This window comes from Hippocampus comes, unplaced genomic scaffold (assembly GCF_001891065.2).
Source record: "Hippocampus comes isolate QL1 unplaced genomic scaffold, H_comes_QL1_v1.1 scaffold326, whole genome shotgun sequence".
Lineage (NCBI taxonomy): Eukaryota > Metazoa > Chordata > Actinopteri > Syngnathiformes > Syngnathidae > Hippocampus > Hippocampus comes.
The window spans coordinates 623056-639227 of record NW_017805930.1 but is presented as its reverse complement, the minus strand read 5'-3'; the positions used below and the strand labels follow the sequence as shown (position 1 = coordinate 639227).

Sequence of the window (16172 nt, the reverse complement as noted above, 5' to 3'; positions counted from 1 at the left end):
CGGACAAATGTCATTGTCCAAGCGTAAGACCCGTGTTCTCCTTTTCCACATTTTCCTCTTTTTACTTTGGACCACAGAAACGCATGCGAAACCTCTGGGGCCTCCATCACCCCGTTGATTGATTAGCGCGGCGGTCGTTAACATCTGAGGAGCTCCTCGGGGGCGGGCAGCGTCTCCCGGCGGCCCTGATCTTCTGCTCTTTGAGCTGCTGCCAAGGTTTCAGGTGACAAACGCTCTGTCACTCCAAGAAGATGAGATGACTGGCAGTCTTGGCGGCGGGAGGGGGGTGAGGAGGAAGGCGGAGGAGGCGGTGAGGCGATAAAAAGGGATGGAGCAGGAAGTGCAGGCAGATCCACAAAACGACGAAGACGCTTTGGAAGTGACTGTGACAGACATGCCTGAGCTCCAGGAGCCTGGTAAGATGTCGCACCAAAGCTGCCGGCATGTCGACACAAAGGAACAGTTAACCGCTAACGTAGCCTGTCAATCACCTTCCACCGCTTGACTCCCGACAGGCCCACCAGGAAATGCGCAGCTTAGGAGAGGATTTGAAATTGTTTGTTGCATTCTGTAGTTTCAAATGGCATCAGCGCTTAGTGTAAGGGTTTGTTGATGGCTTTGAAAAGTAGACATTGAATGAATGCAGATGTTGACTAGTCGTGCCAGTGGTTGTTATGGTGAGTTTTCAAGACCAAACATCAGAGGGGTTGACACATGTCTTGAATTAATTTGCTGAGTGAGTGGTGATGTTGGTGATTTATTTTTTTCATCTATATTTTACGTTTTAATTTTTTTTCTTAATTTTCTCTATTTTCTTTCACCTTTTCGCATTTGTCTTTGTATTTTCTTTTTTTTTTTTTGGTAATATGTGGGGTTTTTTTTCACTTGTAGTAGAAAATGAAATTTTTTGCTTATTTTTAAAAAATACGCAATGTTTATATTTTATTTTGTTTCAAGTCATATTTATATTAAATACATTTTGCATGTTAAACATTTTTAAAGTGTTTATTGTGTGTATTTTGTATTATGTTCCAAGTAGTTTTCACTTCTTTTCGTATTGTCGACCGTTAGGTATGAACGTATTTAATTTTTTTTCACAATGTTTATCTGATATTTTAGTACTCCTCAGCCTCCAATATCCTAAAATATTTTTATTAATATTTCTTTTAAGTCCAATCGTGTATTTTCACGTATTTTGTCATATTTGGAGGATGACTGCTTTGGCTCTGGTTTGGTTATGCAGGGGTACTAAATCTTGTGACCTGTTCCATTCCCAGTGGCAAATCCCTGACATGTTATGTTACAGTGAATTAAATCTGTCGAGTTCCTTCATCTTTGTGGTCATACAGCGCGAGGTGTCATGTTCAGGAATAACCTAGTGTGTGGTGACATCACGCCGCGGGGCCGTAACGCATGTTGGTGCTGTCATGATGACTAAAATATGCGCTGTTGCCACGTTTTGTCAACAGGCGCGTAAATCACAGCTCAAAGCCTGAGACAAGATGCCAGTGCAGGAGGAGAGAGGATGGCTGAGAAGGCCTCTGCCAAGGCAGGTGTAACCACCTTATCCTTTCTCTCCTGTCTGTGGAATGTAGTTGTTCATTCCACGTCTTTTACGATGAGCTAACGCTGTGACGCGTTTGTTATACTGCAAACCCCCGTTTATCACGGGGATGCACTCTAGCTCTCACGCTTTAACACATTTACCTCACCCCTTTGAAAATCCTCCTTCGCACCCATTCTCACTGTCTTGCTGTCAAGAACGAGGTGGCGATCATACATCGGTTTTAGAAAAAAAGACTCTTACTCGCACAATTCACCCCCCCCCCCAAAAAAAATCCCAGTGTGCGCGTTTCGAGTTATGTCACTCCCCCTCGAAGTTTACAGTACAACTGACACAAAGAGAAATTAAATATGACATGTTTTTACACCAAAATATTCAACTCAACCAAACACAGTGGAACCTCTTCTGTGATTAATCCATTACAGAAAATGTGACTAAAACTGAATCATACGTAATCCAAAGCAATACTTCCTGTCAGAAATAAGTATAAATCCATTTAATCTGTTCCAGACCCCCGCAACATTAACACAAAATACTCGTCACCCCCTTAACAAGTTGCAAGTTACGGCAACATCAGTTTTACGTCCTTTCAAAAGTCTGGCTTTCAAAATAAAGCACAGCAGTATAATACATTTCACCCCACTTTTTTTTTTTTTTTTGGCCAAACAGTGGCTTACCAGTCGCACACAAATTATTTTGTGTTTGTTTATTGGATGCAACTGCTAAATAAGCCACTATGTGGCCGAAGAAAGTGGAGTAAAACTGCTTTCAATTTGAAGTTTACAGAACATGTAAAACACATTGAATAGTCAAGTCACGCATTGAATGACCGAATTATGCTAACTGGATAGATATATTTTTCGGGGGTACCAAAACCGAGATGATGGATAAAAAAAAAAAAAAAATAATGCTAACATTTATTGGTCAGCGCCATAAATGGTCTCATGGCAATTAACCGAGATGTTACGATAATACTATACCTTTAAACAACTGCTACAATAAAAACCTTTAAAAACAAAAACAAACAAAAACGATGGCTTAAAAATCGGAGGGGGGTGGAGAGGTGTTCACGCATCCCATGTCTCAGATTCCAGTGATCTTTCAGGTAGGCATCGTTTTTTAATATGCTTCATGTTCATCGCACTCTCTCACCTTTGAAGCCCTCCTGGCTTTCTTGGCTTCAGCTGGACCATGTGACTCCATCGGGGGTCTGGTGGCAGGCGATCTGGAAGGGGGCACACAGCCTAATAAACAGCCACAAGAATAGTTGAAGAAGGTGTGAGGAGACTGCTGGAGGCTGCATTCATTCGATGGTGTCACCTCTCCAATCAGGGAGCGGATCATCATCCTGCCTCGTGAGAGGTGCGAAAGGCCTCTTGAATGGAATCACTTGCTCAGTGTGGGCGCTTGTTGGTGCTTGCGGGGATGAGAGATGAGGGCGTTTGGGTGCGGCCGACCCCCACCGCACCCCCACCCAAAATAAGATGATAATTTGAGGATCTTCATATACTCAAAAAAACTCAGCATATCTCCAAAGGTTCTGCTGTGACAGCTGCAATGTTTTCAAAATCCAGTGCCTAAACCCAGATTTTCTTGCGAGCATGCGATTTGGTGTACTTAGGCATCATGAGGCGACCCACAAAAAATTCTGCTCACAAATTGTTTAAAATAAAATGTTACTTAGGAGCTTGAAATTTGGTGCGCACGTCCATTACAAGGGCGGCACGGTGGTCGACGAGTTAGCACATCGACAGTGCAAAAGTGCAGAGTTCAATTCCAGCTCCGGCCTTCCTGTGTGGAATTTGCATGTTCTGCCCGTGCCTGCATGTGTTTTCTCCAGATCCTCCAGTTTCTTCCCATAATACAAAAACATGCATGGTTGGTTAATGGAACACACTAAATTGGCCCTAGGTGTGATTGTCAGCGCAGATGGTTCCAGTTCAATGTGCCCACCACTTACAGCCCAAAGACAGCTGGGATAGGCTCCAGCACTCCCGCAACCCTCGTGAAGATAAGCAGATTAGAAAATGAATGGATGGATGAATGTCCATCACAAGAACACTAATAAAAAAGTCTCAAGACGACATGCCTGAACTGAAAAGACATAAGAAGTCTGCACTTTTGGTTTGAAGCTGCCATTTTAGGGTCAAAGTTGACCAGATAATTGTTTTTCAAATTCAGCTCCAAGCAACATGGAATTTGATAGGTGCTGTATGTCTGTCATGAATAAACTCTTGAAAAAGTTTCCAAAATCCAGAAAAGAGACTGGAAGTCTGCTTTTGGGTTTTAATCAGCTATTTCTGCTCAGTAGCATCTCCAAAGTTTTACTTAGAGCAGGGGTGCCCAACCTTGTATTCTGGACAGATAAGTGATGCTAAATTGTTAAAGATACAGTTTGCAGTCCTCATCAATTTCTTTGGTCAAATCAAAGCAGAAAAATAAACGGATTTACCATAAAAGACCAATGTTAATTTGATACAATATACTGTCAATTTACTTTGCAGTTTATCCAAAAATGTAGTTATTACAGTTTTACACGGCTGTGAACTCGCTCATTAGCATCTATTTTTAGCCGCTGCTTTCCGTGCTGTGAGTCCGGAGAGATTTAAGGCGGCCTCTGCTTTTCAGTAGCTAAAATTCCAAACAGATCTCATTTAGCCACGGAATTACTTTGGCAGTGTCTCCTGTACGGTGCCGCCATGAGGCCGAGCGCTTGTCGCATCATGGTTTGACCGGCCGGTAAAGCCCTTATTGCAAGTCTGAAAAATATCTATTTTTGAATATGCGGACACCTAGTTTCACTGGCATTCACGGCACTTGGGCGTTGGCCATACTTAGACGAGGTGAGGTAAGCGCCATTATTACGAGGACGCTTGACTCATGAGTTAGCTCGACAATCTCCCCGTTTGGTGCGAATGGTCACGAAAAAGGTCATGGCCTTCTACAAGAGGAACTCAGAGTCCTCGATGAGGACACCTGTCCTGTCAGCAGTAATTGTGGATATTCCCAGTCATAACGCAAGACAGCTTTCATTTCAAGACTCTGGAACATTCCAAGATTTTTTTTAGAGATTGGCGAGCAGAATGCAGCAAGATGATGTTGGGATGACCTACTTTTACAAATTTTGTCAGGCCAAGAGAGTGAAAATGTTGTTTTATATTCATTTCATGAATATATAATGTCATTTTTATAAGAGAAGGAATGAACAAAGGAAGTCAGGCTAATCGATTAAGACAAGTTTTATCTGTGAACCGCAAAATGTGACAATTGGAACGGAATATGAAAGTTCATCAAACTTCACCAAGTTGCACCCCATCCCACAGTGACTGGTTCAAAGCCAATCAGCAGAGTTTTTGTGTCCTTTCTGGGCATGACTTCTTGAGACTTTTTTTCTGGGTCTAATCATAATAGACATGCCTACCAAAAGTCGCTCCAAAGCAAAATGGAGGACTTCCTGTGTTTTTGCAGGCATGCCTTCCTGAAGCGTTTTTTGTGGGGTATACTCATGGGAGACATGCCGACCAAATTCCATGTTGTTAAATAGTTTCTCATCTGAAAGATTTTATCATAATTTAAATTTCATATCCATAACCAGTGGTGTAAATCGAGTTTGACTGTCACTTTGTTTTGTTACCATGACAACCTTAACTTCGCGCAGAGTGGCTAATATAAGCTAATTTTACAATGCCAGAGTCTGTAAAACTCCAAAGTTGTTGTTAGTCTTGCCATAAATATTCTTCCTGATACGCTAACAGGCGCTAACAGTCTTGGAAGCGCTCACTGCGACATTCCTCCTCGGTCAGGGATGTGATTCATTTAGGTCAGCCAAGGACTGGATGTTTGGCTATGACGACAGGAATTACGGCTTGTTTTTATTTCGTCTGGGACGTCTTCCCATGACGACTTATGAGGGAATGAAGGGGATGCGGTCAGTCATAAGACTTGTGGGATAAAAAGGTTGTGAAGATTATCTTTTATGGCCTGACTATAAACTGATAATTGCATTTCCTCTAAAACAAACGAACGCTGGAAACAAAAAGTTACTTTGAATTGTCTCCATCGCCTGAGGACGTTTTTGGAACTCATCGGTTATCTTGTCATCAGTTTTTGTCCGACTTTTGATTCCGCATCTGTTTGTCATCCATCAAGTGCCCGCCACATACTTGCGGGAACTAGATGACAGCCTGGGAATGATGTAACGCTACACCGGAATGACAGGAAGTTAGCCTCGCCCAAAAGGGAAGTCTCCTTCTGCCAGCCCACGACGACGACCTTTTGCTTATGGATGAACCGTATAAGATGTTTGTTGGAGATCAAGTACGGCCCTTTTTAACGGCTTGGTGCCTGCTCAACTTGGCAAATAGGAACTACTACCTCGGTGGAGCTGAGATTTAGCATTAGCTTCGCCAACGCACATTGATGACAACGCGCATCGTCCATATGTTTAGTATATGTGGCTCGGATTAGATAGCAATCCAACAAAATTTGTCTTTGAATGACCTGTGGAAATGGACCCTAAAGTAGGTGCTAAAAAGTAAAATGGCAGATTTGTCTCTTTTGGTTGTATGGCTTCTTGAGCCAGTTTTAGACACTGCTGAGCTTCCGATGACATGTCTTAATATTTTTGTCCGAATGTTGTAGTCCAGTTGGCAATGAACAAACCTCACGGCCGCGATAGGTTAGTAGACGATCTTCGCGTATGTCTGCTCCGTAAAAAAATACACAGCGGTGCATGTCAAAAGGCCACCACGGTGCTTGAAGCGTGCAGGCAGAGGGGCATATGATAGCGCCAAATGTTCTGGCGCTCGGCCACGCCGCACACTGCTGCTGGTTAGCGGAGATTTGGACGGCTCAGGTGACATGTACACACACGCACGCGCGCGCACACACACACACACACAAACAAGTGTGTTACCCTATCTACAGTTACGTGACATACTTCACATGTATGATCAAATGTTGGACTTGGACGAGATGCAAAATGTCAGCAGAGATTAGAGAAGAACATTCCGGGGAGGTGGCCGAGCGGGTGTTTTTTTTTTTTTTTTTTTTTTTTTGTCCCTTTACTTCGCACGCCTGTCTCACCTGTTGCACAATATAAGGTACACCTATGCGGTGATAGCAGAACAAGAGTTGTATCCAAGTGTGGTTTACTTCTGCATGAGTCATTTGTGTACCAGTCACTACAGTAAAATCAAAAAAGTGTGTTTCTTTTATAAATATATGAGTTGTTGGTAAAGTTATTCATCAGTCACTACAGTCGATATGTTTTCAAAGCTTGCTTCAAAATCAGGCTTGGATGGCACTAAACTTCTTGAACTTCCAGGAAAAGTAAACAGAAGTTATGCTGTTTGGTCCCAGTGGCCCTTGTACATCTCACCCTTACCCTTTTGCCACCCAAAAAAAACGTGGCGGTCTTTCGGCACCTGGGCTGGTGTTGTGCCTGGTTGGTGCTTAAGTTCTTACGAATACCTGTAACGTGTTTGGTTTCTCACTGGAAAAGAGCCAAGTAGGAGCTACGTCATCGTAAAGCGTCCAAACGTCACTGCTTACGTTAACTTTTACCTAAGAGCTCCTGCCCTATTAATAATAATAATAACAATAATAATAATGTGCTGTAAGCATCTGCTAGGCAACTTAGCATAGCAGCGATTATACTTGTATGGAGTGTATAACAGCGAGGGACATGCAATCAGCAAACGCTTATATATTTCTTCATCATTGTAGATGATCATGAGGCTGGCTGAGAGTCGCACGATATCTCGAGACATCCGCGATCGTCCTTGTCTTCTGGTGGGACACAACTGTGCCAGAGTTCACCGCTCAACAGTTTGTGCAAAGCTTGCGTGTGTCCAGGGCGTCATTCCTCCACATCTGCGATCGTCATGATAACTATGGAACTAGCACGAACAAGGTGGAAAAGGGCCACCTGTTGACTTGGTGACCCCTGGCGTCTTATCTAGAGCCGACAGTCTCCAATTTGGGTTTTAAATTTGAAAGTGATTTTAAATTGGACTGGCAAATTGGTGCTGTTGTTAAATCCATCTTTTTCAATTTAGGCAGCTGGCTAAAGTAAAGCCTCTTCTTTCACAAGCGCATTTACAAAAAGTAATCTGTGCCTTTGTTGCATCTCAGATGGATTTTTGTAATGCACTTAATTTTGGAATCAGCCAGTCCTCCCTCACCCATCTCCAGGTGCTCCAAAATGCTGCTGCTCACCCCTGAACTGGAGTTCGTAGGAGGGATCACATCACTCTAATTCTGGACTCTCTTCACTGGCTCCTTGTACACTTAACAGCTCTTTTAAAGATTCTTTTATTTGTCTTTAAATGTTCAAGTGGTCTCGCCCCACTTTACAAATCTGAGCTCTTCCACCCTTAGGCACCTGCCAGGTGCTTCGGGTCAACGGACAGGTCTTGAAAGCTAAATCGGTGATCAGTTTCCATTCATGTGTGAGCCTTGACGTCAAAGTTGTGCATCCGTCTCTACAGTGGACGCTCATTCGAAAGCCGTGAAATTGTTAGCGTCGTTTGAGTGTTGATCCAAAAGTGTCCTAATCCTTCTAATCTCTCATCTCAAAGGATGCTCATAGCGACTGGATTACCTTTGATGTGTTTGTGCTTGCAAATGTCTTTTGTTGAAGTCCCCAGGCCAGGCCTGTATTTGGTGTTCTTCAGGCCAGTTGTTGCTGAAGATGGCGTTTTGTGGTCCATGTGCGCTTTATATTATTGCGGTCAAGCCAATTGTGTTTTCAATTCTTGTCTGTTGTGGAATTGCAGCCAGTGATGGTGATCGAGATACAGCAGCGCCTCCTGCTGGTGAGTGGGGTCACTGAATGTAGAATTATGTTTGTGACATCACGACAAATATTTGTTCAGTCCAATCTGAAATCCTTTTTTTCCCTCTTTTTTTCAGACACCAAAGGTGAGAAAATAAGTGTTCAACCTGAAATTGTTTTGGTGTTACGGTGTGTGTGCGCGTGCGCGTGTGCGTGTGCGTGTGCGTGTGCGTGTGTGTGTGTGTGTGTGTGTGTGCGTGTGTGTGTGTGTGTGCGTGTGTGTGCGCGCGCGCATGCTTCAAATGTTGAAGGTCAGATGAAAACACACACACACACACGCACACACACGCACACACACACACACACACACACACACACACACAGTCTTTGAAAAGGCAAATCTGGTTCTGAGTGTTCATCTAAGTCACCATTCTTCTTCGTCTGCATATGTGCTAATTCATCTGGATTGACGGCACACACGGACTCACTCTCATCCGCTATTAGACTTTGCCTGGCTAACACGAGCGCATTTTAATCCGACAAGGTGAGCGTACAAAAGGTGTTTGTGACTCTCGTGGGGCTCGTTAACGATTAGCTGCTTCTTGGCTGGCGAGGCAAATATCTCCAAACATCATTCAGGAGCTTTCCTTCTACCTCCAGCGTCTCACACACACACATGCTCACACGCGCCTGTCAGACGCCTGGAATAAAACATTTTGGTGGTGAAAGGGTGAGAAGGGGAATTAAAAAAAAAAAAAAAAAAGATTTCCAGAAATACTTTACTTTAATACAAAATTCCCCTCCAGATCTTTTAAGTTTAGAACTAAAGTGATCAAAGACCCGGTCTGCACACTTGCACAAAGGTAGCTGAAGGACACATGAAACATTCATCTGCTTGGCCCACGCTATTAGGAAAACACCCATGCACAGACATGGATATGCACGGTAGATGCATACACGCCATAAACGTGCTCTTTTTTTCCTGACATAATTTGCATTTGCGACGCATGAATGACTGTGTTTCATTTGGTGTGATTTTCAGTGTATTTTCCCTGCAAATGTGTTCGAATTGTTTGACTTTCACGGAACTTGAAGTAAAAGCTGAAAGTCACTTGTGATCAAACCGAGTGTGCGTGCGTGCGTGCGTGCGTGTGTGTGTGTGTGTGTGTGTGTGTGTTTGTATTACACGCTAAGCCAAAAGTATTCTTTCTAGTGAGGTCTGGTTAGGGTTAGCAGTTAGGGTTTGGCCTAGGGCGGGGGTCGGCAACCCGCGGCACCAGAGCCGCATGCGGCTCTTTAGCACCGCCCTAGTGGCTCCTTGGAGCTTTTTCAAAAATGTTTGAAAATGGAAAAAGATGGAGGAGGGAAATATAATTTTTGTTTTAATATGGTTTCTGTATTTGGACAAACGTGACACAAACGTTCTTCATGTTTTCCAATGCTGTAAAAATGTGTCAAATACATATTAAATATCAACATTTCTGTCAGCGAGGATTTGCGTCATAGCCTAGCATGTGTTTACACAAGCATGCCATAATGAGCAACAGCGTGTGTATGCGTGCGTGTGCGGTAACGAGTCAATTGAGGGAGGTTGGTTGATCGAAAAGTAGATCTTCCGTCAAAAAAGGTTGGGCACCCCTGCAGGGGAAAAAAAAACCCTTTTAATCACGAAGGCTCGTTGTATATTAGTAGCCAACTTATTCATTTTGATAGTATGGCCAATATAGATGCATACAGCATGTGTTGCCTTCATTATAAGGTTTATGTCAGGCTTTTAATTTTTTTTTTGCGGCTAATTTTTCGTCCAATATGGCTCTTTCAACATTTTGGGTTGCCGACCCCTGAGTTAGGGTTAGGAATTAGGGATTAGAATACGTGTTAGGTTAGGATTAGGTGTTAAAGACAAGTGGCAGGAAAGGTCAGGGTTCGTGTTCAGTGTTGGCGATTAGTTCAATTGACCCTAATGACATTGTGCTGCTCCCAATCATACATGCACACATTTACACACAATTTGAGGCCAAATAACATCCTTCTTAGCTATTTGTGATGTCCGTTGACTAATAATCTACACAAACATAAACGGAACCCACACACACAATTTTTAGCTAGCCCATTGCTCTCTTAATGTTGATTTTTGTGACAATTTAAAAGTAAGCAATTATGCTATTAGGCTAACAAAATGGGATGCAGCGTTTGCTTGTCATCCATCTGCAGACGAGTCGACCTCAGGTAAGCTGGCTGGCAAGGTGCCGCCTCCCTCACTCTCGGTTGCGCTCTCTTACGTGTTTGTGTTTGTCACCAAATGTCTTCCTCCCACTGCCGCTTTGCTGCCTCCACACCTCATTGTCATCCATGTTTCCTCTCACTCAGCAAACTCTGAGCCAAGCGACGGTAAGATGGCGTCTGCCAAAAGCAAAACTCCCTCACCTAGTCCCCTCACCCAAATGCCTCCCTTCGCTTGCTGTTTGTCTGCTTGTTATGTTTGTTTTGTGTGTCAGTAAATATTAGCGTCTGTCACTGTGTGCGCGTGTGTAGGCGTGACACATGAGAAAGTGAGTATTTAGCTTGTAGCATTAGCAATGAATGGTGACTAAGGTAGTATAAAATTAGCAGAAGTGTTTTCATCACGGAGAAACCAAGTAGAAACAAAATTTGAAGCAAGCGTGCCTGGTGAATTGTGTTCCTTTTCCCATTTTATGAACTCAAATGAGCTGCATTGTATTTATTTATTTATAATGTTTAGATTTTGGAGAGATTCAATTGACTATGTGGGCGGCTGTTTTTAGGCATCCATGGAGTCAATTATGGAAATGGTTACAAAGCTTTGTCAATAGTGCCTCTTTGTTTTTTTGGGTTTTTTAATTATTATTAATTTTACCATATTCAAATGAATATGCTGATAGACCTATAGTTAATTTTGACTGACTCAAATGACTATGCGTATGTCCCATAGCTTTATCCAGTCTGCATTTATACATGGGATTCTTTTGGAAACCTTCCCATCAACCGCTCTGGATAACGTGTGCATTGTTGACATTTTGTTTGTTTTCCATCTGACCAGCACTATTTCGAACAATTCTGTTTTTATACCGACTGACATACTTTCTCTTTCCCACCAACACGCTTTATGATACAGAGTTGCCTGCTGATGGTAAGACTTGCTAAGGACCTGCCTGTTTGCTGGAATCAAGAAATAGACATGGTTTCATGATTTCATTACTGACAATGTCTGAAGCACGGGTGTCGAACTCAAGGCCCGGGGGCCAGATTTGGCCCACCACCGAATTTTATGTGTCCCGCGAAGACAAATCATACACATCGACTTCATGTTTCTCGCTAAAACACCAAAATTGAAAATTGTCTTCATTTTTGATAACATTGAGATATTGCAAGTATTTTTGTTACCAATCAGTCTTTAAAAATAACTGAAAAATAATTTATCAAATTTTTTTTAAAAACTGGTTTCTGATTTCAAAACTAATTTTTGGTTGTGTATATGTGATCATATGAAGGCATACATTTATTCATGATCACAATGGCACTTACCTTTGCTTCAACGTGGCTTGCGACAAAAATGAGTTTGACATCCCTGGACTCTAAAGGGTGATTTGGGTGGTCCCTCACTCTGGTCATTTGTCTTCAAAGGACCTTTGTAGTTAATCATACTGACTGCATGTATCACAATTTAGAGGTAGCAGTTGGTGTTTTTTATCATAAATCTCTGACTGAATGTATCCCATAGGACTAATTGCAGAGGACTAATTGGAGGTCAGAGAACAAAGGAAAAACCTTCGAGGAGTCTGACTGACAAGTCATTGTACACCTAAAAGTACAATGAAGATTTTTTTGTTGTTGTTGTTGGAGCTCTGTGTGGACAAATGTCAAGTATATGGTGCTTTCACACTAGTCACTGAATCAGTTTTAATTCAATTATAGTTGACCGGTATGGACAAACACGAGTCAACAAGTGCACCCTTGTGTTTTGAATTTCACCCAGAACAACTCTTTAGCTGTTGCTTTTTTTGCTGTCATGCAGCAATAGCGATCGCTTCAGCAGCTAATGGGATTAAGCAATGAAATTAATGACAGAATAATAATGCTTCTAGTAGTCAAGAAGAAAAATAAATGGGAATCATAACTGCAGATTCAACTTGATTAACTTCCACGTTGCATGTTTGAAGTTGTCATACGGTCACATTGTTGAAGCCGGCTAATGAGCAAGAAACGCAATTTTTGCTCCATTTTGTGTTTTTGTCCACTCATCTGTGTACCGGACAGTAGCTCTTCCTTGTTTACATTTGGCAACCAATGAAAGAAAAGAGTGATTTTGGTTTTGCTATGCTTGGAATTTTGATTTGTGAACCCAAATCTAACCAAAGTTTATGAAACAAAGCATACCAGAGATGGTGGACTGTTAGTGTGAAAGCACCCCCCCAAAAATTCACAAGATAATACTCCTAATGATGGTGACTAGTTACACACAGTATTGTAAAAGTCCATTTTTGATTATGTTGGTGGTCACGTGTGTCAACTTGGCAGATGTCGCTCCGGGTGAGGACCCTCAGCTATCCGAGCTGACCGGCCTGTTTACGATCAAGCCGGAGAGCGCCACTGCCACCAAAGGTCTGCACAAAAATCTCCCCTGCCGTTTGTTCGGTTGTGCATTAGACATTTGCGCACATCTTTTTAAAATTTTCTTTTAGCTGATTCTGGCTTCTTGTTTTTTATATCTAATATTTACCTTAAGCTTGCTAGCTTAGCTATGATTTATCCATTCAGCCTAATGAGCATTTTATTTACATTTTCATTTGCTCAAATTTGTTGTGCATCATTTTTTTTTAATTAATGGTATCCTATATTTGACAAATATTATTCATTGATGTTTGTGTCATTGGTCTTGTATTCAATTTTGTTTTGGATTAAACCTTATTACTGTGCAGGTCGGACATATTGTTATCAGTTAGTGCGTCCATGTTGACATGAATCTTGCGATGTCATTTGTCAGAAATGAAGATGTTGGTTGTTAATATTACAATTATGTAAAATATCAAAAAATGTCATTTCTTGAGAATATGAATTTTTGCCCATGTGTTTAGACTTTAGGGACACCCTGTATTGTGTATGTATTCATTTTAGTCCACAAATCTTTTCTTTATACAATGGCTCCTTGAGGGAATAGTTTAATTTCCTCGTATCGTAAACACTCTTATATCAAGCCACCTTTCCCCGCTGAAATGAAAGGAAATGCCGTTAATCTGTTTCAACCCCACAAAAAAAGCACTTTTATGTTAAAGGTGTTGTAAAATGTATGCAGTAAAGTGTGTTTTGATTGATTGATGTATGTTGTGAGCAGGGCAGGATGTGACATTCTCGGCCAAAGTGGACGCGTCCACCCTGGTGAGGAAGCCTACCATGAAGTGGCTGAAGGGCAAGTGGCTTGACCTGGGCAGCAAAGCTGGCAAGCACTTGCAGTTCAAGGAGACCTACGACAGGAACACAAAGGTAGACTCAGCACATCAGCCATGAGTTGCTTAGTCTGCTGGCATCTTGACTTTGACCAAGAAGAAAGTGTGCGCCTGGCTGACTTGAAACTCGCTTGTTTTTTTTTTTCTTTCCAGATCTACACGTACGAAATGCGAATTGTGAAAGTGGTGGACGGCGACGCGGGCGGCTATCGCTGCGAGGTGACCTCCAAGGACAAGTGTGACAGCTGCACCTTTGAGGTGTCCGTGCAGGGTGCGTCGCTTCATCGCCTTACTGTCGCCTTTCATCTCGCCGCCTCCGCCGCGTAACCGACTTTGTCAGACAATAACTGCGTGCGCGTTTTAGTCTGTCATTTGGAGAGGTCACGAGCCTTATATTGGCGTGAAAATAAAGGAACCTCGGTGCTCTTCTACTTTCTTCTATTTTGCTTTCAGCTGTGGAAGAGCAGCACCAGGACAACATTTTGGAGGCCTTTAAACGATCGTGAGTGCCCGACGTCCATTTGTCCACCTCATGCAGGGTCTGTCTATCTGTCGGTCACTCTTGTGTTCATGGTTTAAACATCCTTGAAATATCACACAAAGCAATCCGTCTCAAACATGTCCCAATGAATACTCAAGTTCGGTACTTTTGATCCTCTTTCTTAAGGTAGGCTACGTACCCATGGGATTACTGAGGCATATGCGCACACGTGTCACATGATTGGTCACAGGTTTGAAAATCAAAGCCTGGGGGCCAGATCCGGCTCGTGAAGGCAAACCATAACTACAAGGTGGGCACTCGTCTCGAGTCACCACTGTATATACAGTATGGGAAGTGTTTCAGCTGCAAGCTACGTTACTAAATCAGCATCCACCTTAAGCAGGCATCCCGGTATCAGTAATCTGTGCATGAAACATCGTTTCCCATCCTCGTTAGCGCACCTTTTTGAAGACGAGCAGCGCAGCATGTGAAGCGACAGCGTGATATTGAACCACGGAAGCGACTGCGGGGACCTCATTTGCACATGCCTCATATCGCAAACGCCAAGAAGAGGATGAGGAGGAGGAAATGCAAAGCGAAAGGTTGCTTGGAAGTCAGATTTATTAGCCTGCAAGGCTAAACGTGGCTGATGCTGCTCAGAAAATCTTTATGACCACTGCTGAAGTCATTTGAAAACGCAGCTTACATGAGTTTGATTTGTAACTCACAAGCTTATTTGGATAGATAGAACAGTAATTGAATATTAGTGAAAATTTATTTTAATAAAGTAGATCAATCAGAAAGGTCAAAATTTTGAGGGATTCACTGCATACAATAAAATAGTTGATGATTTTAGCTGTTAAAATATTGATGATTATAGCTTACAGTTAACAAAAACCAACGACCAGCAGGGAACGAAATTTGTCGCCTGAATATGCGGCGGCCATCACATACCGCAATTTTTTTTTTTTTTTATAGCAGTGAATAAAAGCAGCTAGGAATTAAAAAAAAAGCTGACATATCAAAATTGGGACTCAGCTTTGATTTCTGTCAGTCTCTGTTGAATCCAAATAAGACCTTTGCAAACATCTGCTTTTACTTTAGAAAAGAGCCGTCTGAAACGTTACAGACCAAACTAGTAACTGAATCATAATCGATCTGTTTGTTTTTATTTTCATTCTCTTAAGTTGAGGTATAGTCTATTTAAAAATGTACACGTATCTGAATCCAGTTGATTTTATTTCATCGAACCACTGGACTAAATAGAATTTGAGTGAATTCAAGAAAAACTTTTTTCACTGCAGTAACTTGTAATTGTCTCTGAACAGCCCTTGTTGAAGATGCTCCATTTTTGGAACACGTTTCACAAAATAAGCAAAAGAAAAAGCAAAAAAGCCCCCCCAAAAACATTGTTTGAAAAACTGAGGAGCTTTCATGAGAGCCTCGATCCAGATACGAGGGTCAACCAGAGTCTGTACAGTGCTGCAGGCTGAAAAAAAAAAAAAAAAAAGACTCACGGATTAGTAAGCACAATGCCTAAAATATCACCCTGGCGTCCAATAATGTGCCTAATAAGTTGACGAAATAGTTTTAATTGCTTGCTATCCTCAGCTTAGTCAAGTGGCCCGCTCTGCCCTCCTCTTGGCACGAAGGTTATCTGAGGCTCCCACAGGCCTTCAAGTACAGTAGGCCGCGCTGACGTTTTCATGCTCAGTCGACCACTGAGCTGGCGCGTCCCGTCGACGAGGTTATTATCGCTCCCTGGGGAGGGTTTGCCCTCCTTCCGGGATTATACCACCACCATCAAGCGCGCATGTTATCCTTGAGCGGAGCGCTCATCCGTGCAGGCACAAGAGAGGCTCGGAATTTATATTGCCGTTGAGG

General features: G+C 42.4%; 1 protein-coding gene across 1 annotated transcript in view; it reads left to right on the top strand.

The window, feature by feature from the left end:
* mybpc2a (myosin binding protein Ca) overlaps nt 1-16172 on the top strand; it is a 32140-nt gene that overhangs the window by 1930 nt on the left and 14038 nt on the right. The window contains exons 2-10 of the mRNA XM_019889878.1: nt 78-416; nt 8344-8382; nt 8480-8488; nt 10713-10733; nt 11479-11493; nt 12882-12965; nt 13696-13844; nt 13961-14078; nt 14261-14309. Of these exons, the coding sequence (XP_019745437.1) occupies nt 329-416; nt 8344-8382; nt 8480-8488; nt 10713-10733; nt 11479-11493; nt 12882-12965; nt 13696-13844; nt 13961-14078; nt 14261-14309 (572 nt within the window). The 5' untranslated portion in view covers nt 78-328. The remainder of the gene's footprint in view (nt 1-77; nt 417-8343; nt 8383-8479; nt 8489-10712; nt 10734-11478; nt 11494-12881; nt 12966-13695; nt 13845-13960; nt 14079-14260; nt 14310-16172) is intronic.